Below are 26,489 nucleotides of genomic sequence, written 5' to 3' on the forward strand. Positions count from 1 at the left end.
CCAATGCTGACACGGTGCAGTGGTTAGAGTCTTGTACTAAAACCAGGGAGACCTCCGTTCAGATTCCCACCCTTCCACAAAGCTCACTGGCTGCTGAGCCTCAGCTAATCACCACCTCTCAGCCAAAACTACCTCACAGGGTTGTTGTGTGGATAAAAAGGGGGATGGAAACAGTGTAGGCTGCCTTGTGCTCATTAAGGAAAGATGTATGTATGTGTATATATAGTAAGGAATTAAAGTGCTGGCTGGCATTCTATTTAACTGGGGCCACTACAGAAGGGAGTGGTGCCTAGCGATAAGAGCTGGTCTTTGGGGTGCCATTATGGGGCTAGTTCCCTCCTCTTCTTTCGGTGAGGGCCTGCCTTTGGTTCTGCACATCTCGCTATCATTTGGTAGTCTGCCAAGACAGCCGGTGTGGTACAGTGGTTAGAGTGATGGACTGGGACATGGGAGACCCAGGTTCCAGTCCGCACTAGGCCATGAAGCTCACTGGGTGACTTCGGGCCAGTCACTGATTCTTAGCTTAACCTATCTTGTAGGGTTGCTGTGAGGAAAAAACGGAAAGGAGGACCATGTAAGACACCTTGGGTTCCTTGAAAGAGGGAAAAAGATGGATTATAAATATAATAATAAATGAAATAACAGAAGCTCAGCGCTGCTCCTAAGTTCTCTTGTTCCCCACAGCCTCCATTTGATCCCAGAAGGCCTGAACATTGAGGATGGTAATGCTTGCATGAAAAGAAAAAAAGGAGCTTTTAGAATCCTGGGCATGCCTCTTTGACCTGGCAGTGTCCTGGAATGCCCCATTCCCTCGCTTCCCAACGGAAGTAGTTTTTCCCATTCCCATTGAGAAAATCCCCAGGAGCAGAGCAGCGACCCCTCACATTACCGCAGTACTGGGGACACTCAATCACTTTAGGTAGCCTGCTTTCAATATTTAACATACCCTCCCCCATTCTATGCATGTTTACTCAGAAGTAAGAAATAAATCTCACTCCCCTGCAGTGAAAGGGTTAAAGGCTAACTGTTACTTTATTACAGTAGCTTCTCATTGGGAGCAGGGGGTAGAAAAAAAGGAGAAAGTGGGGAGTTGGAAGCAATAGGCAAAAGTGTGCACATAGGGGAAAATGGGGTGGGAAACAAGCCTCATTCACTGGTCTCCCCACCTTTTTTTTTTACTCTATGTCCACCCACCCCATACCCCACTGGTAAATAACTCCACTCCCACCCAGGTGCCTGTGGTTGGTGAAACTGGAGTGCTTACTTTGGGTTCACAGTGTAGCAGCAATGTGGTATTTTGACATTGTGTTTTTAGTTTTACGCAGTACTGATTGAAGAGGATCTTTTTAAAAGCTAGAGGCTTCCGAGAGAAGCACATCTGTACTTTTGGAGGGATGGCTGCCAGAGGTTAGTGGTAGGCAAGGCGAAGTAAATACCATGAGGTAGCTCAGAACTCCTGAACTGCCAGCTGCAAAATGGCGGAAACTTCAGGGAAACACAAGGAGGGGAAACAATGGGGGAACACGCCCTGACAGAGGTCAGTGAGCTCACAGCCAGGTGAAAGACACACCCCTGGGCCGGGCTATCATGGCGAAGTAAATACAGAGGGTTGGTACACACCGCAACAGAAGCTTAGACTAGCCGAATTAAGGAAAAGAATCAGACAAAAGTAGTCTCAGAAAAACTGAGTTTTCCACAAAAATCTCCAGGATGGTTGTGGGATGGCCATGACGTCATGCGCCCTGAACGACCTCCAAATGCAACCAACTCACAGCAAATCTCCCATGGAGACACCCCCCTGGAAAGGGAACAATGGGAAGGATTTAACCATTCTCTCCCCCTGCTGCAGTCCCAACAAACTGTGCCCCCTCCCCGGCTACAATTTCTCTCTTGAGGAAATTGCAGCTGTGGGGGGAATGGACTCTTTTTGGAATTGTGGCAGAGGATGCAAGGGTTTAACCCCTCATCCCATGTACTATTGATCCAGATTGTCGTCGTCCCCCACGGCAGCAATTGTTGTTTAAAACTACACTTTAACACATCTACAGCTATAACACATTTAATGTAACACATAGTTTGACCACAAATAATCAACTCGTGATGCACTAGTGCCTTCTTACAACTTTAACCCAAATGGCATCTTATGTTAAATCCATGATTGCTTTTAACATGTCCGCTTAAAAAAAAAAAAAGCATCCACATTTGGTGGCAAAAAGGAAGTAATGCCTGGAAACTACAAGAACATAAGAAATCCCTGCCAGATCATACTAAAGTCCTATATAGTCCAGCATCTTGTTCCCACAGTGGCCAACCAGATGCCTATGGGAAGCCCACAAACAGGACATGAGGGCAAGACCCCTCTTCCACAGTTATCCCCCAGTGGAAGGTGTGCTGCTTCTGATCCTGGATGTAGGATATATAACCATCATGACTAGTAGGTATTGACAGCATTATCCTCTAAGACTTTGTCTAATCCCCTCATTGCTTTTTCACAGCTGCCACACTCTGGGTCAACATTTTTATTAAGCTATCCACCATGACCCCAAGATCCCTTTCCTGATCAGTCACTGCTGGCTCAGACCCCATCAGGATATATGTGACATTTGTATGTTTTGCCTTGCTGGACAGAAAGCTCTGCCACAGTCCTCCATTGCTCAGAAGGTGGAAGGAAGTATATACCTCCCTTCAGTTTCTCAGTTTAGTATGGCTGCGAAAGGGCAAGTTGACGCCAAGAATTTCTCTCTGTCGTAACCCTGATTCAACTCATCAGAGCTCTGAGGCGTATAATGGCCATCACCCATTGTCAAAATGCACTCCATCCATCCATCCCTCCTAAGGAGTTGAGGCAACACAGCAGTTACAAGACCTCCAAGTGGTATGATGCGTGTGAGTGTGTGTGTGTGTGTGTGTGTGTGAGAGAGAGAGACAGCGAGAGTGAGAGAGAGAGTTCTTCTCACTCTATGCTCAACTCAAAAATGGAAGGCTCCTCCAAGCATAGATTGAGACTCCAGTCCAGACAATAACTGCTCAAGTCCATCTCTTGAGTAGGTCATGGAGCAAAGTGGGGGATTGTGCTGGATTTACTACCTTTCATATCCTCCTGTCCTCCCTTTGACCACAGAGAGAAACCCTGATCAACAATACCTACCTTGGGTTTGAAGGCAATTAATTTCAGAACCATCTCAACGGTGAAGAGCCCAGTGAACAGCATGTTGAGGATGTTCATTGCTTCTTTGAAGATGCAGCTCTGACCATAGTGCTAAAAAAAAAAGTCACCACATTTTGAAAGGTGGACTGAATCACAGAATCATAGAATAGTAGGGTTGGAAGGGGCCTACAAGATCATCGAGTCCAACCCCCTGCTCAATGCAGGAATCCAAGTCAGAGCATCCCTGACAGATGGCTGTCCAGCCTCATCTTGAATGCCTCCAGTGTGGGAGAGCCCACCACCTCCCTAGGTCATTGGTTCCATTGTCGTATTGCTCTAACAGTCAGGAAGTTTCTCCTGATGTTCAGCCGGAATCTGGCTTCCTGTAACTTGAGCCCATTATTCTGTGTCCTGCATTCTGGGATGATCGAGACGAGATCCTAGCCTTCCTCTCTGTGACAACCTTTCAAGTACTTGAAGAGCACTATCATATCTCCCCTCAGTCTTCTCTTCTCAAGGTTAAACATGCCCAGTTCTTTCAGTCTCTCTTCATAGGGCTTTGTTTCCAGTCCCCTGATCATCTTTGTTGCCCTCCTCTGAACCCTCTCCAGTTTGTCTGCATCCTTCTTAAAGTGTGGTGCCCAGAACTGGACACAGTACTCCAGGTGAGGCCTAACCGGTGCTGAGTAGAGGGGAACTAGTACTTCCCAGGCTTTGGAAGCTATGCTTCTATTAATGCAGCCCCAAATAGCATTTGCCTTTTTTGCAGCCACATCACATTGTTGTGATGTGGCTGCAAAAATTGCTTGGGTTATATACATATTCACCTTTGGTTTTTGCCAGTTTCCTCTCCCTCCCCTACCACATTTCTCAGTCATCCCTAAAATAGTAGCTTGTTGAAGGCTACATAGCGAGTTCTGGAGTGGGTAAATTCTGAACTGGGATCTTCCCAGCATACTGTTTAAGCCCCTACTCAACATCAGTCATGTGGATTTGCTCCCCACCTTGGTTCTTTGAACCTATACTCATATGGTTCCCCACTCCAGTCTTATATATCCTATATCTTTATGTTCTCATCAGTTACACTTCTAGGAAATAACCCTATAATAATTAAATGCAACAACTGAGGACTCTAATCAGAATATACAAGTACTGGCTAATGCTACAGGCAGATAAGTGCCAATTGACTTTTCCATTCACAGCTCCAGTCCTTGGGAAATAATACTTCGGAATATAGCTAAAGAAAAATTCACATTGCTTAAATTTATACTTTTTTTTTTAACCTGCATAGCAGCATTTGAGGATTTATGCATTTGGGAATTTACACTTTTACAGAATTTTAATGCAAATTTGAGAATTCAAAACACAAAATTGTTTCTGTATGTGACAAGCGAAGCGTGACAAGTGTGCAATGGCATCTGGGAGATAAGCTTGCTTGAACAGAATGTTCATAATTGACACAATTTGTTCTGCTCTCATGGAACAGGGAGAATTTGTTTTACCACAGAATTTTGGTTCTTTTCTACAACAAATAATTCTCCCTGACTTGAATAACCTACTGAAAATGGGCCACATTTTGGGCACATTATCTTCTGTAAAGCCTGCCTTCTCAGCCTTTACTTTCTTCTTCTTTGTCTGATGATTAATAGTGAATAACTAAGCAGCTTTTAGATCATAAATATTAATTTGAACCAAACTGAACGCATCCAACCATAATGCAGTACTGCCTAACTTCTGACCTACCTGCATGGCCAAGCAGATAGTGTTCAGCAGAATGAGGACGAACATCAGGTATTCAAAATAGGTGGAGTTCACCACATACCATACTTTGTACTGGTACTGGTTTTTGGGGATATACCTCCGCAGGGGGCGGGCTTTCAGAGCATATTCTACACACTGGCGCTGTTAAGAAAAAACAGAGGGTTAGATTCTCCATCTGTGACAAGAAAATGTCCATGACGATTCCATAAGTATACTATCTTATGTCAGAAATTTTCAAAATGGAAGCTACCCTCCTCTGGGGCAAGTGGTAACAAAAGACCATTGCAAGTATGTTTTTCTGTGAACACAGCATTACCTAATAATAACAACTAATCTTGTGTTGTCTTAAAGACTAACAGACATATTGTGGCATAAGCTTTTGTGGAGTAAGAATCACTTCATCAAATGTGACTGATAAACTGGTTCTTCCCCAGACTTCCCCAACCTGGTGCCCTCCAGATGTTTTGGACTTCAGCTCTCATCAGGCCCAGCCAGCATGGCCAATAGTCAGGAATGCTAGGAGTTGTAATCCAAAACTTCTGGAGAGCACCAGGCTGGGGAAGGATACTCCATGAAAACTTATACCACAATACATCAGGCTACATCATGCAGTTCTATACCCATTTACCTGGGAGTAAGCCTCATTGACCTCAATGGGACTTACTTCTGAGTAACTATGTATAGAATTGTAGTGTACGGTGCCAAAAAATACATTCTTGTTTTTGCTGCAACAGACTATCCATCTGGAATTTCTCATTGATAATAATAACAACGGTACTTAGCATTGATGTAGTGCTTGGGTGGGGAACCTTTTTCAGGCTGAGGGCCCCATTCCCTCATGACTAACCAGCAGTGGGTAGGGCCAAAGCAAAAAATTGGTGGGGACATCCCTCACTCTTTCAAACACCCTCCCAAACCCATTCATACATAACTACTCATTTTCACACACAAATATGCCACCTCTACATGCAGAAATTAGTCTTGGGAGGCTTTTTCAAGCCTAACTGTTGCTGGGGTGGGGGGTTCCAGGGGTAGCCATGTGCGAGGAGGGGAGGATTAACCCTTTCTTCACCAGCTGTGACACCACCACTCCAAATCCTCTGTGTTGCAATTAGGCTTCTAAAAAGTTTCAGTTTGCACCAACAGAAGCTTTTATAAATTGCAGGGGGGGGGGGACAAGGAGAGAAGCCCATGGGCCAGCTGGGGAGATCCCACAGCCTACATCCAGGCCATGGGCCACTGGTTCCCCACCCATGATTTAGTGCATTTCATGCTTTGAAAGTGCTTCACAAATGTTGTCCCAGTGATTCTTACAACATTCCTTAAAGGTAGACTAGTGTTGCAAATGTGTGTGTGGGAAGAAAGGTCTAAATCTGAGAGCAGAGTTAAGTCTTCCAAGCCACTCGTATAAGTTTTCTTGGTTCAGAGCTACTGTGCTTCCTGAAGTGGCAAGAGCTTAGTCCACAAAGACATAATAGACTTTAAGGTACCACAAGACTCTTTGTTGTTTTTACTGCAACAGACTAACTACTGCTACCCCTCTGGAAATGATCAGCAACGTGCCAATTAAAATATTTTCCTTGGCTATAAGAAAGGTTTCATGGGTCACCTCCCTGAAAAACTAACCCTCATGATGTGTTCAAACTAAAACAGTTCCTTTCACTGAAAATCAGTTGTGATAGGCAGTTGCATCCAGCAGACACCTCTTTGGGAATAGGGTAGATTTAGATGTGCCCCACCCATATTCTCAAACACCAGTTGTTACTACCAATAGGTTAAATGATACAAGCTTTGAAAAAATAAATATGAACAGCAAGTATCTCAGTTTGGCTTTTACATGTTGGTGAGGTTTGGGACTATTTTGCATTTAGTAATATACAAGTGGTACATGCAACAAAATGTTGCAGTGTTTCCTCGCCTTCAAACAAGAGTATTCCTATTCAGGGTTTCAGCCAGCCACGATACTCCATTCCTCTACCCTCCATTTTCTGTTTCATTTTCATGACTAACACTCAGCTTTCAGTGGCTTCTGAGCATGCTTAGTTTTCATTGGCATTTTCTCCACTTAGTTTTTATTTTTAAAGTTATTTTATACCTCTGCAAACTACAGTGCTCCCCAAGCATGCTGATACATGATTCTTGTCTCTCACTGGTCATGTCTGGGCTCCAGTCCTGTTGGCACTCACCTCCTGAGTTTGCTATTAGATGGAGTGATATTTTCGCAGACACATTTGTGAGCCACAGAAATGCTATTGTCTCCCACGAAGATATGAATGAAGGCTGAAGAGCAACATAGAATTAATCTCTTACTTCTCTAATTGCTTATAAATACCTATCTTTCTGCACCTAGTCTTCCAGCCAAAATATCCACAGGGAATGTTCTGTCCTCTGTGAAACTCCTGCAATAGCAGGACCATCAACCTGCTTACAGATATGGGGCATCAGAATTTAGGCTTGCATATCAGCCTCTAATAAGAAATTATTTTACCTGTTAGAATAGGAATGGGGAACCCATGGCCTCCAAATATTGTTGGAATACAACCCTCATCATCCCTGACCCTAGGTTTTGGTGGCTGGGGCTAACAGAAGTTGGGGTCCAACAACATCTGGAAAGCAACAGGTTCCCCACCCCTGTGTTAGAGGACTGCTTTTGACAGCCTTAGTACCACTGGATGTATTTTATTCCTTCAGTCATCCCATCTTATATTACCTGGTTCTTGTCTAGCTCACAGTTCTTGTACTCTTGCTCTCCTTGCTCCTGAAAAGTGACGATGACGAAACCAACGAAGATGTTCATCATGAAGAAAGCAATGATGATGATGTAGATAATGAAGAAAATGGAGATCTCCACCCTGTGGTTGTAGATGGGCCCAACATCTTCCATATGGGAATCAATGGATCGGTATAGCAGTCTAGAAAAAAGGAGAGAACCCAAAACAGACACTAAGGGCACTTCCAGGCAGCCCTAACTGCAGAGACTGGGTACAGTGCCATGAGGAGTGCTTTTGTCTGCAATGGACCCTGCCAGTACTCAGGGCTGACAGCAACCAGTGGGGGACTAGCATGAACTGTACAGCCCATGTCACCAGCTTCCCAGACTAAGCATGAAAGTATCCTAGAACAAATCAATGATACCTTTCCTCGTCTAGGATACTCCCTGAACTGCCACTTGCATGCTATAGCACTTAGGAGGAAGTATGGGAAGGCATCTACATTAATGTATCATTAGAAAGTTTCCAAGTTTTGTGCATGTTGAACCAGTCTTGTGAATGCTTCAATGAATACCAACAGTGAAACTCAATCTCCTGTACAGCCTTTGAAAAAGGGGCTGAACTAGGATGAGACAATGTGAACAAGCATTCACAAGGCTGGTTTGACATGCCAGTTTATACACTGAAAAAGAAAACTCATTTTGAGTCCACAGATTTTGAAAAAGGTTGTATAAATTAGCCCTATATACTCACTCTGGCCAGCCTTCAAAAGTTGAAACAGTGAAGAGGGCCATCATGGCAGTGAGGACATTGTCAAAATCAAATTTGCTATTCTCCCAGCTTCGGGGCTGGATCATCGGTTGAGACACTTCTCCATCCTTGTAAGTGATAAAATTGCCCCTGTTAGGAGAAGGAAGGTAAGGGGGGGGGGGAACACACACAAGAAAATGAAGGCTTTTTTGGGATTAGGTCCAGTTCATATGGAAGGCTGGCCAGGGATGATGAACTCACTTGCACTCTGCTTCTGTTTGCTTGGAGCTATCGGTACAGCTATACAGTTTGCCCTGGAGGAGGATGAAAGCAGAAGAATCACAGATCATTTAATTACTAAACACTGAGTTATGTTTTAATTAGTGCCTCTTGAAGAAATAATGTGCTTTGTTTCCTTTACCTGCTGACATTTTTAGTTTTTAATAGCACTAATTATTGTCCCACATCCACCGTATCTTGTGTGGACTTTGCCCAGACCTACATCCTTATGTTGCCATTGATCTGACTTACAAATTGAGTCCCAAAGTCAAAACCAGGGGAGCACAACACAGCAGGAACAGGGGCAGGGTCTAAACAGAGTAGCAATAATGAGTCACAGAGTTATTTTACAAGTTTGGGCAGATTTTTACCAAAAACAATGTGTATATGTTGAAAACATACTTGACCTTTCCAGTAGATCTTTACACATTCAGCTGTTTTTTAAATGTGTCCATTATGGCTCAACAGGTCCTATAAATCTTTGAAAATGAGATTAATCTAAGGTGGGATAAATCATCATCAAGGCGTACTCAACCATTCACAAAACACATGCAAATCCACTGAAAAGGCCAACTTGGGCTGACTTCAACACATACCTAAATATCATGAGAATCTGCTCTTTATTTGAACTTCAGTTGTACTCAGCTAGACATAGAAATCTACCTTACACCAGGTCAGACTATTTGTCCTTCTCACCCAGCTCTCCAGAGTCTCAGGCAGAGAAAGGCCTTTTCCATCACCTGCCACCTGCTCCTTTTAACTACAGATGCCACAGGAAGAACCTAGAACTTGTGCATGTAAAGCAGGGGTAGGGAATATGGTGCTCACAGGCATCAATGTGCCCCTAGGCACCTTTCTTGACACCTGCCAAGGTGCCCTTCCCCTCCCACTTAAAAAAAAAATTAACACATTTTCTTACTGGCAACTGGGATCACTTCTGAGCAAAGTGAGAGCCTCCAGCTGATGCGATCTTCATTTCCCGTGAATGCCTCTGGGCTCCATGATGGAGCTCAGAGACATTCTTAAGAAAAGAAGGCGGCAGGCAGCTGCAGACTGATGCTTTCCTCAGCAGCGTGGCCAGCCACCAAGAGACAGGGGAAATAGTGAAAGGCACTGAAAACTGTGGGTTCAATGGAGGTGTTTAGTGTGTTGTGGCTCAGTTCACACCTCTGCCTTGTACACAGTCATTTGGGAAGGTTATTCATCCTCTGTGAATAGCCATGCCTCCCATGACAGCCATTTTGTGGTGGTGTTCCGACAGTTTCAGAAAAACTGAATGCTAAATGTGTCCACAGGCCCCAAAAAGTTCCCTACCCCTGATGTAAAGCATGTGCTCTACCAGTTCAGCTATTGCTAACTTAATTCTTGGCCTCTGGATTTTGATCAGTTTATTTTTCATGTTAAATGCAGAGCTAAGACCATTTCAAGGTTTTAAGTTAGGTAACTAAGTTACGTATTCTTAACTGGGCATACATTTTTACAATTCATACTTTATTTTATGGTGAGAAACTAAAAGAAAATGGCAGAACTGTAAACAATTTGATGTCCAGTTAATGAATGGTTTATGAGACAAGCAATGGCGAACGTTATACTTTTTTCAGATTTAATGTCAGAGCACATTGTTACAGCTACTGCATTGACCAGTGAAGGCAGAGATGTGCTCAATTGTGCATCTCTGGCTTATTAGCGTGTGACATGTCCTAACCTAAATGCCTCAGCTCTGAGTTTAATGGTGCATTCTTTTTTGAATTTATTATAGTAAAGGTCAGTATAATAGCATCCTAAGGAACAGCTCCATTATCCTGGCATGAACTAACATGTACAGACACAGAAAAAAATGCACATTAGATAATGGAAATTTAGGAAGAAAGAGAGAAAGCAGGAGCTCAGTGTAAGCAAAGTAAAACCTGCACAAACAATGATCAGGATGCCATGGCCCCAAACCTGAAGGTGGCATATATGGGATAAGACTCAACATCTCCTGTTCCAAAGGCATGTGATTCTAAACAGAGCTGGATCTTCACAACTTTAAATTTTTGCCTCAATAATAGAGTTAACTACTCAAAACCACTTGAAAAATGGAGAGGGGATTTTCATTATCTTTCTGCTTCAATCCTCAACTTTGAGTTCTTCAGATAAGATTATATGGGTCCAATCAAATACACAGGCACCTAAGATGGTAGCATCTCTAATGCAGACACTTTATGAAGCAACTTGAATGCTCCCCTGTGTTTTCACTCTTCATATGCAACCCCATTGCTGCCACTGATGGAAGCAGCTTTTCAGATCGAAAAACTGCTAGCATCAGATATAGTGTATCACTAGCAAGAGCTTCCATAGAGTCAGGTCCTGGCACCCGCTCTTTGGCAATCCTTTACAGAGGATTCAAGTGTCTCCCTATTGAGCACACCATGGATCCTGTAATCTTTATTGTTTGTGCATCTGATTAGGCATGTAGGTCTGTGTGATCCAAGATGGTAGCACCCATAGTGTGGACTCTCCAGGGGGCTTCTCTTCAGACCATTGCCAAACATGGTCAGGACGCAGAGCTGGGAGGAACACACTGCCACTGGAGTAAGCAGGCACGGCCCCACTCCTCCTTTCACATGTTCAGCTAATGTTCAGAGGGCCTTCTGCGGAGTATTACAATGGCATTCGCAACCAAGGCAAAATGGTTCCTGTAAACTGGTTGAAAAGGGAAGCATTTTTCAATCTATACTAAAAGGAAGTTGAAAAAAGCGAATAATTTTGGCTCAGCCCTAATTGTAAGTCTCGATCTAGAAAAGAGCATCTAGCTTCTCTATTAGCTTTACAAGTTTAAGGTAAATAGGTCAGTCACTTTAATATTTCTGTGTGAGAGTACTGAATAGAGAGAGAGAGAGAGAGAGAACTTCAGGCAATTCTTAATTTCCCTCTTTCACCAAACAATTCCACCTCCTTTCCCAAAAATCAGTGATGAAGAAGTGAGAAACAGGTCCCATGGCATTTACCTTGAACAACTGAACTCCAATGCAGGCAAACATGAACTGCAACAATGTGGTGACAATCACAATGTTCCCTATTGTTCTGATGGCTACAAACACGCATTGGACCACATGCTGCAAACAAAAGGCAGAAACAAGAGTGAGTCGTACGGTTATCTTTTAAATGGTTTCAGGGTTTCATGTAAATAAATAAATAGTAATATTTTTGTTGTATTGCCATCTTTCTGTACATCCACGTAGTGGATGGGAATGGAAAAGGAAAGTCCATGGACTGTAGATTGTGCTCTTGCAAACAAAAAAGAATACAACCACTGTCATTAAGTCACAGCTATATCACAATAGGTAGAGGTTTTCCACCTATCCTAAATCCTTATCAAATTTCCATCATTTGTGTCTGCTGAGAAAAGGTTTAAAAAGATGGATGATACACATCTGCTAAAGCAGTGGTTGCTAAGACTTTTAGGAAGAGGATCCACCAATTGAACAGTCTAGGTCACAAATGGCTGACAACCCATAGGCCGCACTGGGCCCAAAAAATGATTTTGAATGGGACAATGTGGTATGGAAATAATCCTGTTTCCTCCCCATCATACGGGATGCCAGGTCCAGGCTACCTTCTAAGTGTATACGTGGGTTTCTGCAACATATAGACCCTCTCCATTATGTCATACTGCTAGGGATTTTGCTAGCCAAATTATATAAAAGCCACTTCCCAAACTTCTGACTTCAGCTTCATCTAGAAATGGAACCAGAATGGAGCAGCTCTCACTGAATTCTTTGGGACAAAGTAAGCAGCTTATAATATAGGAGAGCCTAACTCTCATCCCAGTGGGAGCACCAGGGGAAGCAACTAGGTTTAACACAAACACTCCCCAATAGTACCCTCAAGTGAGCCCCTCTACTGCCTGCCATTCACACTTATGAAGGAAAGTAAAATAATGCACTTGAGTACAATATTGATTTGAGGACAAAAGCAGCCTCCACCAAAATGAACTCTTAGTTCCTGTATGTCTGTGCACAATACAGAGATATACTGAATCCCTCCCTTAAGGCTCCTTGCACAGCAAAGAGATGCATTGCACCCACTCAGATCAGGAGAATGAAAAGCCCATTAATTTACCTATTTTGCCCTAGATCAGCTACGTAAAGCCATAACAGCAAATTAGCACCTAATCTATAATAGATTTGTGAGATGTCTTCTACCTTTAGTCCTTTGGCTCTGTTGATAGCCCTCAGTGGTCTGAGCACTCGCAGGACTCGTAGTATCTTCACTACGTTGATTGCACTAGACCTGGAGAAGAACAGTAGCAGGAGACGAAACTTTACAATCCTTGTGGGAATTATCTATGGACTGAAAATTGGCCTTGGCTGCAAGGTGGAGTTCAATACGTATTACATCTGGCCATGTGGGGAAATGGACTTCTTTATGATTGATCTCACCAATCCAAGCCAACACTATCCACCACACCACACTGCCTCTCTTCTAGCTCTTATGCCTTCAGATAAAAGATTGTAGAACATATGAGTGGTATTGGCAAAAGACTCATAAACATTTCCCTGTAACATTTCTGTTGACTTGCTTGATGTTGCACCATAAACTTGGGAACTTAGTAGGTATGTTTACATCAGCTTAAATCCATGCAATTGACATTAGAGGGAGGGGAATTATGTGCAATTATTTAATTATTCATAAACCTTGAATATGGTGCCTTATTAATGAATAGTTTATGAGTCGGGCAACATACCATATTGGTTTTAATACCATATGCTACAAGGGAGATATACCCATGCTGGCCATTGAGAACAAGAATCATGTTTACATTCACTTATATTTTTTTTTACATTTATACTGTCTTAAAACTTATGCCTTAATTCTGTATTTAATGGAGGTTATTTTGCCACTGAATAGTCCGTTAGCTCAGATACTGCATTTATAAGTCACCAGGGGTGGGGGGTTGTTGGCTACTGTGCTACTGAACTGAATACAGAATATTGTACTGACAAAGAGAGAAGAATGGAGGACTCTCTGGGACTGGACAGGCTGCCTGTAGATACATTACAAAATGATGCCAAGCTGTAGTCATCACAAGACAGTTTAAGATAAGGATGCTTAGAACCACTTCACCAAAATGCTAATTCAGGGAAAGGAGCATGTCAGTTGATTCTCCAGTGATTCATGCATTTAAAGACACTTCATTCAACCTACAGCTTGCTTCTACCTAGTATGAAGTACCCTGAATCCCAGTGCTGAGAGGGCTCAGTCCCTGCTAACCTGCTGCAGTTGAGTTCAAGGGCTTGCTAGATCTGGTTCAGTGCACTGAAGAAGCCTTCTTGTTACTCTATGACCCCATCTATCTGCTCCTAATTAGGATTCCTTGTTTCACAATCTGCTTGTGTTTTTGTTATCTCCCTTACCCCACACGTCCATGTTCCCTCAACAAAAATGCTGGTCTATGCCTAGGCTACTGCAGCCTTCTCTTCTCTGGGGCCTTCTGTTGTCTCAACTTGGTCCCCTAATGTCTATCCACTAGCACTGCTGCCCAAACCATTCACCTCTCTTGTCACTGATCATGTGGCCCTCTCTTTAAATTCCTACACTGGCTTCCTGGATCCAGCACAAATTCCTTGCCCTTACCTCATAGCCTTGTCCCCACTTATCTCTCTGCTCTTATATCCTGATACCCCATGACTTTTGCTCTTCCAGGAAAACACCATGAGCCATCCAAAAGCCTACTCCTTGAAAGACTCAGCCCCTTTTTCCTTGCTGCCCTGTATACTTGGAACTGCATCACAGAATACTCACATGGTGCCACCTCTGTTAATACCTTCAAATCTCTCCTCAAAACCCATCTATTCCATAAAGCTTTTGGCTCAATCCACTAGTCCCTCTGCCTTATTGTAATTAAGCCTGTAACCAAGCCAAAAACATGTAACTGAAACAATCAATATTCCTTCCCTGTTTACCCCCTGCCTCCACCCCCTTCACTTTGCTCTGTTTTCTCCCCTATGTTGAATTTTAGATTGCATGCTCCTCGGGGAAGGGTCTGTTCTTATACCCTTTAAAGTGCCATGCATACTGATGGCACTACATTAATTATGATGAGGATGTCTTCTTCCCTTTGCTCAAAAGGTGAACCATGTGCAGTTTATATGACTTGTTAATTATACTTCACACAATTATGGGAAACCCCAACTGATTTCAAAATGAGAGTTAAGATCAGACATACAAAAATATTTTTGTATGGGATGCAGGACACAACCAGAGCTTCATAAATAAGCCCAGCAGATCACTGGAACGGCTAGTAGCTGATTCCACCAAGGGAAGGGAGGGATGTAGGAGGAAAAACTAGCAACAATCTAAGAGACCCTAGTGAAACCTAGCTCAATATGAGCAGACAAAGGATGATCTTATCCAAAAGCAAGGGAAGAAGGCTACCAGATGCAATTGTCCAATAACTTGCAATGGGAACCATCATTACACCTAACAGAAGATAATGTATTGTACACATGGCATTTCCCTTTTGTTTCATCACCCTTCCCCACTTTCCATGTGCACTGGATTTTCCCAGCTGAAAATATGTCACTCACTGGATCCCAAAGGAGATGAGAGAAACGCTAACCACCAGCAGGTCCAAGATGTTGAAGTAGTTCCTGCAGAAGGAGCCTTTGTGGAGGAAAGCCCCATAAGCAGTCATCTGTGGGCAATCACACGGAAACATAAACAAACTTTGCCATTAGCAATGCCAGGAACTCTTCTCAAGGCAAGCAGAAGGAGAGGCAATGCAACATGGTACTGCAGAATAGCTATAAACATTTTAGCCCAAAGTTTCATAGAAAGAAGTTGAAAGGTGTAGATTTTTTTCAGGAAAACATCTGCAAGAAAAGGTTGCAAATAGTGTCCAGCCCTTCCAAGGAAAGACTGTAGGAATGGCAAATACATTTCGGTGTTGTTTAATTTTATAGACATCAATACAAGAATACCTTAGACAGTGCTTTCTTCCATGTGAGCACCCCCATATACTAATACTATCATTTAATTGAACCTTCCTTCATATACCTCTTTGGATGGAAGTTAAGCTGATGATGACAACATGAAGAAGGGCCTTTTCATAGGGATGCCATAACTGTGGAATTCCCTCCCGAGAGAGACCAGATCCAGGTCTGCACAGTTTTCAGGAGTATTGTCATAATGTTTTTAAACCATAAATCCTTCAGACTGAATCAAGTATTATATTTCTTCTGCCATCTCACTAGTGCAGTTTTATCAATACAATTAAGTAAAAACCAGGCTATTGCTCTTAATACTTGTTCCATATCACAAAGGGCAGCATGTCCACAGAAAAAGCATCTCCAGTCTGGTATTTACCAAGTGATAACAGAGATGGGTCTGAATCAAAATTTGCAACCTCTTCAAGTTTTGGAACACCTAATGTTAACTCAACCAGAGCAGTACTAAGCTTTCCCAGGGTTCTTTTGCAGGTAATGTTTTCCTCTAGCAGGAAAAAGTCAAGTGGCAATACAGCCAGTAGTGTAACCTTCTTCATGTATGTTTTGGCAGGTGGGGAAATGCATAGAATCTATTATTCTATAAATTCTATCCACAGAGTAGTCTCTAAATTATTTGTATTGCTCTTACTGCAGGACAATTTAAAATCCTCTCCTCATTCTGTAGGACCTTTTTCTGTCTAAACATGCATAGGATTGCACACTTAAATTATCATGTCACACTGGTCACATGATAGATTAAAAGTAGCAGCACACCTGGCATTTTTGTTTTACATTTATTTATCAGATCCAAACAAACCAAGGAGTTAATTGCTATAGCCAATCTGACAAGTTTCTTTTTCTTTATAGAAAGCCATGCCTGATTGCTACAAGGAAAGCATTTCCTGCAAAAGGGACTTCAACATGGTCCCTTACATTTGAATATACACATAAGATCTAAGAATCCTCACATAATAACACTTGTTAGAATGTGAAGAACAAACCACCTTAGCTGTATTCTTAAATTCCTGCAACAAACCCAGCATACTTTCAGGCCAGAAAATTTAGCAATTTCTAGCCAGTCTTTATTAAAGTTGTACTGAACAGGGTGGGAAATAAATTAAATTTATAAAATCACCAAAAACCAAATAAAGTTAGGAAGAACTAACTACTGATCTATCAGACATAAATCAGAAAGGCAGTATAAACTCTGCTCTTCAAGTAGAATTTATACGAAAGGATATAATTGTTTGGGGGAAGGGAGGGTTCTTGCCATAACAAAGGTAGTAAAGATGCCTCTTGGGGTTTGCATTTTGTATGGCAATATTAAAGGGAAGGGGGAGACACCATTGAAATCAGAATGGGAAGCTCTGTTGAGTTTCATTACTGTACAATGTGTGTTTCTCTATTCCTGCCAAGGGATTCAGTGGCATAGCAAATTGTATAACTTGGTTGCAGCTTTTGTATCAAGGCAGTAATGCCATTGGAAAAAATTAAAAACTGTTCACTTGTATGTTTGGACTATGGGAGTTGATTAATTAATGCTCACCCAACCCATGCGAGATAGGTAGGCAGCTTGTAGTTAGGGAATGAAGGTGCTCTCAGCTGCTATAGGCCCTCTGTATAGTTTAATTGTACAATCATTACTGAAAAGGAGAATGGGCAAATGTGATGTGAGAAAGTAGAGAACAGGATGCCAACAGAATACTAAGTGTTTGAGCAGTGCCCAAGTGTCAACTAGTGGAAGAAATGGGGAGTATGATATTCTTGTAAGTCTGTGTTCAGAGTTTACATACTATGGACTGCAGGCAACAGCACAGCTTCAAAAGTGTATCCATATTCTTTATTATACTACAAAATTGCATATTACAGACAGAAGTCATGTATATGAGTGATAGCATGTTAGGTGTATATAAGTTGAATAATACCTTTCCCAAGGATTACTCTCTAGCAAGACAGCAGAAACAAGTGTCAAGGTTATGAGAAAAGGGAGAAGAGAGACACTGTCCCAAACTGGGGCTTATGCTCTCCTCTAGTACTAGGGATTTAATAGTCAAGGATTATTCAAGATACAGAAGCCCAGTCTTCTTTTGTATCTGGCCACCCTAGCAAGCCGTAGTGGACCACCATGCAATGCTGATGTGCAACATTTGGCTAGGAATGGCATGAGTTGTACAGGCCTGCTCTGTTATGTAGAAAAGCTGCTCCCTGCCTTCAAGCTAAGAGTACAAGAGACCTGTACAAAATAGTATGGATACCAAGTGGGCTGTTGCAATAAAAGGGAGTATTAATAGTCAATACAGCATGTATCTTTGTAAGACCTCATTGTTTTGTGCAAGATTTGCACAGGGAAGGCTCGCTACAAAAATCAGTCCTTTTCAGTGAGGTGAATAAGTACCACTGCCTGAAATGATGAGCACAGACTATGCTCCAGGACATCTGCCCTTCCTTGAGCTTCCTAAACAATAATTTCTTTGGATTGATACATGGCAAGGCACTAACAATTGTACAAAGCAATGGGATTTTAATATGAAAATAGAACCATTTTTAAAAGCATACACAGTCACTACTGAGCTACAAGGATGTCCTATCTGTGGAGATAACACTAGGGTTTTAAAGCAGTACAAAAGACAAAGCAAAGGCAAGAGAGAGAAGTGTATTGCTCAGATTGGTTACCTTAAGAATAATTTCTAATGTAAAGATACTAGTGAAGACATAATCTGCATTGCCTAGGATCTGAAAAATAAGCACAGTTGGGTTAGTGAGTACTGAGCGTGGCCAAGACAAACAGGTGTGTGTGTTAGCGACAGATAGCAGCAGTGAACTAGTGGGCTCGTGAGTGAGAAGATAATGGAAGAGAAGATGGGGACTTTACCTTCAGAGCAATTTCAATGGTGAAAATGACAGTAAAAAATATATCAAAATAAAAGAGAATCTGTAAAACAAAAGGGGACAGGGGGCAGGGGACGGGGAGATCTGTGAGTGATCACTGCAAAGCAAGTCACAGTACAAAATCAAAAAGTACAACCATTTTAACAAGGGGGGAGGAAGGGGATGCAGAGGAGGTGGGTTTACAACATTTTGGTGAAGGCAATGATCTGGCTACAAGCAGCACATTTAAATGGCATCTTTCTTTGTTCACGATTTCATCATGTGTATTTTCATGATATATAAGCAAAGTATTTTCCTGTTATAAGAACACATAAGAACATCAGAAGAGCCCTGCTGGATCAGACCAAGGGTCCATTAGGCCAGCATTCTGTTCACACAGTGGCCAACCAGCTGTCAACCACGAATCCACAAGCAGGACAGGAGTGCAACAGCACCCTCCTGCCCATGTTGCCCAGAAACTGGCATTCATAGGTCAAACAACAGACATTTCCAACATTTCCCAAATTAAACTCCAAACCAGAAAATATAAATATACCTGATCTCTAGTAGAAAATATGCAACACCTTTTCCTATAACTATTTTTTGTCCTAGTTTCTCTCTTGCAGTTGATAAATAAATAAATAAATAAATGGGACAAAAATGTGTCTTCAAATTCCTATTACATTTATTCAATTGTGTCTTGTTATGAGGGCAAACAAGAAGAGTATAGTTTGTACTTTATCTTTAAGCACTGTTTCGGGTACAAAGCAGCCCACGAGTTATTGACGGATCCTGTGCTGCTGTAAAGCAATATTCAAACAGAGATCCATATCTTGAGATGTTTTCTTTCATTTAACTAAGGTTGCAGTTCTAAGCATATTTGCCATTCAAATCAGTGAGATGTACTTCTGAGCAGACATAGTTAGGATTAGGCTGTAAGACTCATTGTAGCTCCAGCTGAAGTGAACAGGAGTTCTGCTGTTAACTCAAGTGAGGCCAGTATTCAACCATATGCAAATGAGATGCTGAAATAGCTCCATGTTAGTAAGCAAACCCTCTGTCCCCTGAATGCTGTTAACTGTATTGTTAGAAGTACAATTTGTGATTGTGTTCCTCTTCACTTAACTCCACAGCTAGTTTGATTAAACCTTACAGAGTTATCGTCTCTAGGGGAAGCACAGAAACCTCATCACTTCACAAATGAAAAGCCAATTGGACAGAACATGTGTAAAGATACATTAGGGAGCGATCGTTAATCAAGGCAGAAAAAAAGGCTGTGTCACCCAATTGATGTTTCCTCCCAGGCTTAAGCTTTATGAGCCAAATTCCATGCCGATGCCATTAAAGATTACCAAATTGAGGTTCCGTTTAGCATAGTACCATACAAGTCTGAAGCTACTTGGTTGAATTCAATATAATAGTTCTTAATTACAACCTCTAAAAAAGATCAGAGTAAGCTTATTTTGCGCATTAATTGAATGTACAAGAGGTAACAATTAAATGGTTGGACAATTCAAATAATTTACATTTTTAAAAAGGTAATTATATGGGCCAAGAATATCTAGTCGGTCAAATCCATAGACAGTGCAGTCTGGTTATTCCTGTGCAGTGTCACTGATGTTAGAAGTACTGCTTCAAAACAACTCCAGATTAAGAGGTTTGGGGATGGCAACCCAAGTGGAATTTCATGCTTCTTTGTAATTTCAAGAATTTGAGCAACTTTTCAAAAGGCAAGAAAATCTTCTAGTGTAACTTAGGTTTACAGTGCAATCCTATATATGTCTACTTATAAGTTAAGTCTCACTGAATTCTGCAGAACTTATTCCCAGGTAAACAGTATAGGATTATAGCCTTAGTGTCATATACTATAGCTGGAAGCTTTTTGGTTAGGAATTTGTTCCATCAGCAGAACCTATGGGCCACATTTACAGATGATCTCTAACAGCTGCGCCGATATTCAATAATCCCAATGAGCCTGGTTTAACATGCTGGTCATGTTGGGTTTGCAGCTGTTTCCTGTCCCTGGAGTGGCATGATGCTGCTGGTGTGTATAGGGTGGCAATCTGAGTTGAAAGCTGCTCTTAGCACGTGCCTTTTGCATATAACAAATTGTGAGTTGAATGGAAATGATTACACAGCACCTGCATACAGAGTCTTGTTTACCAGCAGGTTGGAGACCAGATGGCATGTTTATTCTTATTTAAATCATATTCAGTTGAATTACTATGCGAAAGGCCACACTCAGACAGAATGAAGAGAACACTGAAGAATTCGATAAGTTCTTGAACAGTGTGGAGGGTAATACAGGAGTGTAGGCTCTAGAAGAACACCAAAGGGGACTGGTCTACACTCTGTTCTGGGAACCAGTTCTCACTGAGGGGATAACCTTTCATATGAACAATACCATATGGACAGTACCACTGCAGACTGCTCACATGACTGAATGCTCCTCCATATGCACAAAAATCCCTCCACACAGAAACTACCATGTCACAAAGAAGGGTTCTAGACTAGCTTTCTCCCTCATATGCAAGCTTTCTATGTGTAGGAAAGGTTTTTCATCAGGGCAAATTCCATCGTATGAGCTCTCACCAGCCAACCTAAGCAGTATCACTTCACTGACAACTAGGCCTAGGAGAGGCAGTATAATCCATGCTTCTCCATATAAAGGGAGATACAGGGCATAGTTCCCCACACTCCCTCCTGATTAATTTGGAGAGGTTAATGACAGCCATGTACGGGGTAATCCAGCCTTTCCCAACCTGGGGCCCTCCAGATTTTTTTGGACTTCTGGCCCCAGCCAGCATGGCCAATGGTCAAGAATCTTGGGAGTTGTAGTCTAAAACATCTGGAGGGCACTGGGTTGGGGAAGGCAGAGATAATACATTAACCACAGAACTATTTTAACTCTGGATAAATGCAGTCAGTATATTATTCCCATCTCTACAGGGAATGAAACTCACCCACCAACCTGCAACATGGGATGCTATTTTGGAGCTGAGGTCAGGAGAATCACATGGTGCAGCTCATTTCAGAATGAAGGTGAGGGATCACATGTTTGAATGCTGTCCCACATAAAATAGTAGTAGTAGTAGTAGTAGTAATAATAATAATACCACCAAACTAGCCTAGTAAAATGCTAGCTTCCTCCATGCAGGAATACTTTTGCATTGGGGAGCATTCAAACATGTGATCTCCCTCTTTCATACCAAAGTAAACTGCACCATATGAGTCTCCTAACTGTGCAGTTAGACTTGTTTGTAAGCTGCACATTTTCTCACAGCTATTCTGCATCAGAATTTTTTTCTATGCAAATACTAAGCACAGGTATTCTGATTTAGAGCTCTGAATGCATGCTGATGCACATATGGAGAGAATTAATGCACGTGCTGGCTTCCCATTCATTTCAATGGAGAGATCAGATGTCTTCTCCATGGAAGTGAACTTGGAAGGCCATACATGCAGGAGCTCCTTGAGTTTACTTTGGAACTAAAAGAGATTGCTGAATTGAGGTGAGTGTGTTTCATGCATAGTTTTGGGAGTCCAAATATTTCATTATAGTATTTTTGTTCCATTATCTCTAGCTGTGATTGTCCTGTTACAAGAGTTATTTCCTTCAACTCAGAGTCTATTAATATTGCTTCAGCTTCAATGTAGCACAAAAACACTGGCAGCTTTTTAGTTTGCAAACCTGGCCCATTTGGCAATTTACACAATGTCATGTTGTGTTACTTTATCTTTAAAGAGGGAGAATACCTCTCCATTGAAATGAAGTGCAAAACTATGCTCAAAGGTGAAGAAATTCTTGCCATCTGATGTTATGCATGTTTCTTATGCAAGTAAATTCCACTGGGTTCAATTATGCTTATTCCTAAGTAAGTGGAAATAGGATTGCAGCCATAAATGCTCACATGTATCAAGCTGTTTGTTTGTATGCTTTGCACCTGCAATCTCTGGTGTGTAAATACTGAACACTATATTAGGCCACTAAATAAGATTTCCTATGCTTTTACCATTTTATTCAAAATTCCTCTATAATACAGTGTGTGAAGTACCAGATGCCAAAAGCTGTCTTCAAAATATGCCTTCTGAAGCTCAGTTAGAGAAATATTTAACATACACTTCCCAAGTCATATTGATTAGTTTTGCAAACTGAATTCAACAAAAATGGGATGCTTCTAATTTTATGTCTGCTGGATTTTTCCCACTGTAAATGGTGCAAACTCAACATTTCTTCTCTGTTGAACCATGGTTAAGTCCCAGATATCTCTGAAAGGGGAACTTTGTAATGGCTGTGGAGGGATTTGGAGATAGGAGCAGTTTCTTGGTATCAAATTATGCTTTTGAAGGTACTTCCCTTTCCTAACATCCCTATTCCTCCATTTGCAATATAGATTGAAGACTTGAAATACAAGCCCTGATATGCATCCCCCAAAGAAATTACAGCCAGAGCTGTGGGTATTCTGCTCATAGTGTCCAGTATGGAACTTGTCTTCTTGAACATGTTAGCTTTCTTTTTCTTTTTAAAAAAGCACGTTTCTAAGTTTCATAGCTGCAGAGAAAAGCTCATTATCTGTCCTTCACTTTTTGGGGATATCTACATTGTAGAATTAAAATAGTTTGCAGTGCAAGCCTATATATCAGAAATAAGCCCCACTGATTTTAATGGGACTTACTCCCAGGTTAAGTGTGTACAGGCTTGCAGCCTTAGGGCGCAATCCTATGGGTTGCACCACGGGTACTCGTAAGCCCCTGAACCTGGAGGCTTACAAGGAGGCTTACACCTCACACCTGCCTCTCTGCAATTTAGGTAGATGGGCGATTTTCCCCATCTAGTGGAGGCTTTGGGAGGGGGAAGGAAGGAGGCTGGGGCATTCATAAGGAAGATCATAGGACTGCCACCCCAGTCTCCTCCCCTCCCCTGGGAACACCCCCCTTCTCACCATCACTGCACTCCGTTTTACAAGTGTGGAGAAGCAGCTGGCACGGTTCTCTCCACACTGGCTACAAGGGGGAGGGGCGGGGAGCACCGTTTCCTGCCTCTGACCTTGGAGCTAGGAAACCAAAAAATCCTATGTCCCCCAGATGCTGTCTAGGGGACAAAGGATTGCTCACCCTATAGTTGTTCCCTCTCCCTAAGGACCCATTGCAATTATAGTTTTATGAGCAGGGTCAGGCATCTCTACCAAGATCCTTAGAACCCTCAGCTAACCACAGTTTTAAGGATTCCTTGGGAAAATGTATGGCAGTTAAAGTGATGTTTACAGTATGTTTGTACTGTAGTTATGCCCTTTGTCATATTTACTAGGCAATAATATACAACATTAAAATACTTGTTTTGCATGTTTCCTATTCATTTGTATTTCCTTCTGCACTTACAGGTTATTTATTTTTTGCTTATAAATAAATTAGTGGAAGAAATTAACAAGGTGACGGGGCTATAGGTATCATGGATGCATCTCACAAATTCACCATTAAAAAAACTGTAGGTGGAAGCTCCAAAGTGAAGAGGAGGGGCAAGTCAATGGCTAGGAAGAGGGACAGGACAAGCAATATGTACAGACTAATCACAGAAAATCTTTTCTCCCTGAAACCCCTTACGTATAGGATCAACCAGGAACTGAGAAAGGCAAGTTATGAGTGTCAGTTTAGAAATATCCACCTCTAGAAATACATAGTAAATATATACTGAAGGCTCTGAAATTAGTAGCAGGGCTTTCAGCAGCCAAAATATGAGTGCTTGCTGTCTTCACAATTTCCTATAGTCCCTCATAAGCACTATTTCCTACACCCCTAACACTGTTTGCCCACCTACCAGACATCTCTGTGCCATTTGTTTCTTCATTCATGCAAAGCTTGCTCACATAAAGTTCTGAATCCCAGGAGCAAAAAAATAAAAATAAAAATCATACTAGGTCAAAGTGTGAATGTATGTTTAACCTGAGTAATTCAATCATAAGTGCAGAATTTGAGAGTGCTTCACACAGAATTTAGGGTGCAGACTGCACACAGCCCTGGCTGGTAGGTATATCTGTATAGAATTTAGAATCTGAAGGCAGAGTGGATTTTGTGCAGGCAGAGTGGAGGGACATGGTAGGTTCTCCTCATCGGGCTGCTGAGCCTCATTCTGAACAAGTTGCAGAGGAGTGAGGAAGGAAGGATGGGAGGCATACTTGGTTCCTAACGGAGTAATGTCGGACAGGATCCTCAGCTGCTAGAGAGATGCTGCTGAGCAAGATGAAAAAGAGGATCAGGTTGGTGAAAATGTTATCGTTAACGATGCGATGGCAGTGGACCCGAAACCTGCAAAGAAAGAGAGAGGAAAGGAGAGACATAATCGTATCCATCAGACATAATTGAGAGGAAACGAAACCTGATTTCATAGGCCTCTTGTCCTCAAATCAGGTGCAAACCTGTGCCAGGACTATACCGTATCAGACTGAGGGGTCTGAGGGGTCTGAAATTCACACAATGGAATACTCTTCCATACAAAACATTCCCATTACACAGAAAACCAGCATGTCAGTTAGAAGACTGGGCTAGGATCCTTCTTCCTGACATCTGCTTTCCCTATGCGGCGGGTTTTCCGCTTGTTTTTTGTAAATCTCCACCTGCAATCTGAAGTGGTATGGCCCAAACACAGGTTTGCCACCTTACTGAGAACTAGGCCACACTGGTTTAGTACAGCAAAAGTTAATAGCTGTTCTACAGAGGAGGACCTGGGCATCTCTGCTATCAACTCTGAAATACAAGGTACATGTGATTTTGTCTGTAGAAACCCTTGTTACAGCAAGCTACTGAGGTTCTAACCCTTACAAAGAGGACAAACCTCGTTTTAAAATACCTTTGGCCACATAGAAAAGCTCGGGGGGATAAGACTGTGTGGATGGAATGATGAATGATACATAGGATTTCTTTGGGCTCGTGCTGCAGGGAGACAATGCTTAGGAGGTATTGTTCTAACCATTCAAGAAACTCCCTATTCCTAGTACTCAATTAGGCTTTCGTAGGACAATTGGCCAGATCAGCTAAAGAATCCTCCATAGTTAACTGATTCATAAGCTGCCAGAATCAGAACATTTTAATAGATCCAGTATAGATGCCTGTATGGAACCATATGATTAGAGAGTGATCTGTCCATAGCAAACAGATCAATAATGGATTCTCCACTCATGGACCATCAATCCCTGCATGGAATAAAAGACCAAATCATATTTGTGGCATATAAAACATGTGGGGCCGCACATACTTTGGGATAGAGCTACTGGAATTCTTTACTGTCTCAGATTTTTCAGGTCTGACACCTGGCCCATTTGGATGAGCCATCAAGCCTTTTCTTTTAGGCATGCTTTTAATTGCTAAGTGTGCCAGAAGTTGATCTGATTTGTTATTTTCACTGTCTGTTGAATGAGTCATGTTTTGGGGACTGCTTTGCAATATTTTAATTGCTTTGGTACTCTTTTAGATAGATATTTTACTGGCTGCCACTTGGAGAATTTGCACAAATGTATAAATATAGTATAAACAAACAAACAAACTGTCATGGCTGCCATGAACTCCTGAGTCATGCCTGTTAAGGCGGCCTTGATGTGGAAATCGAAATCTCTCAGCTCTGTAAGCCTGGGAAACTTCAAATAGACATCTGAGACTACCCGAATTCAGTCAGGATGTCTGTTAAGCAATAGGCTCGTCAATACACCAACAGACTTCATTTTTTTTCTCTTTCCTGAACCAAATACTCAATAAGGCTATGGGCAGTGTCCAGTACTGTTGCTGCTCTCCTGCTCATTCTGTTTCACAAGCAGGACCCACCATTTGTACAACAGAAAGCTAGCAGTTCAACCATCAACCCCCAGAGAAATGCTTGTTTCTGGATTGGAGTTCCTTCTGCAAGCTCTGCTGACCTGCCCTATTCCAGAAATTTCTACTCGTTTCTGGTTGCTTTGTTAGCCACTAGCTCCCCCTTGTGCTAGTGGTGGGTCATGGAGGGACATGGGCAAA

The 26,489-nt window shown here is 42.0% G+C and overlaps 1 protein-coding gene across 1 annotated transcript in view; it reads right to left on the minus strand.

Moving 5' to 3' along the window:
• The window catches only part of CACNA1C (calcium voltage-gated channel subunit alpha1 C), a 674,475-nt gene that overhangs the window by 115,286 nt on the left and 532,700 nt on the right, over positions 1-26,489 (minus strand). Inside the window, 10 exon segments of the mRNA XM_084811876.1 lie at positions 3,149-3,259; positions 4,892-5,050; positions 7,620-7,821; positions 8,374-8,520; positions 8,632-8,684; positions 11,640-11,747; positions 12,837-12,924; positions 15,222-15,328; positions 18,294-18,353; positions 24,662-24,791. Of these exon segments, the coding sequence (XP_084668002.1) occupies positions 3,149-3,259; positions 4,892-5,050; positions 7,620-7,821; positions 8,374-8,520; positions 8,632-8,684; positions 11,640-11,747; positions 12,837-12,924; positions 15,222-15,328; positions 18,294-18,353; positions 24,662-24,791 (1,165 nt within the window).

Source organism: Heloderma suspectum, chromosome 7 (assembly GCF_057233095.1).
Source record: "Heloderma suspectum isolate Gila_16-S chromosome 7, 16-S_ref, whole genome shotgun sequence".
Taxonomy (NCBI): domain Eukaryota; kingdom Metazoa; phylum Chordata; class Lepidosauria; order Squamata; family Helodermatidae; genus Heloderma; species Heloderma suspectum.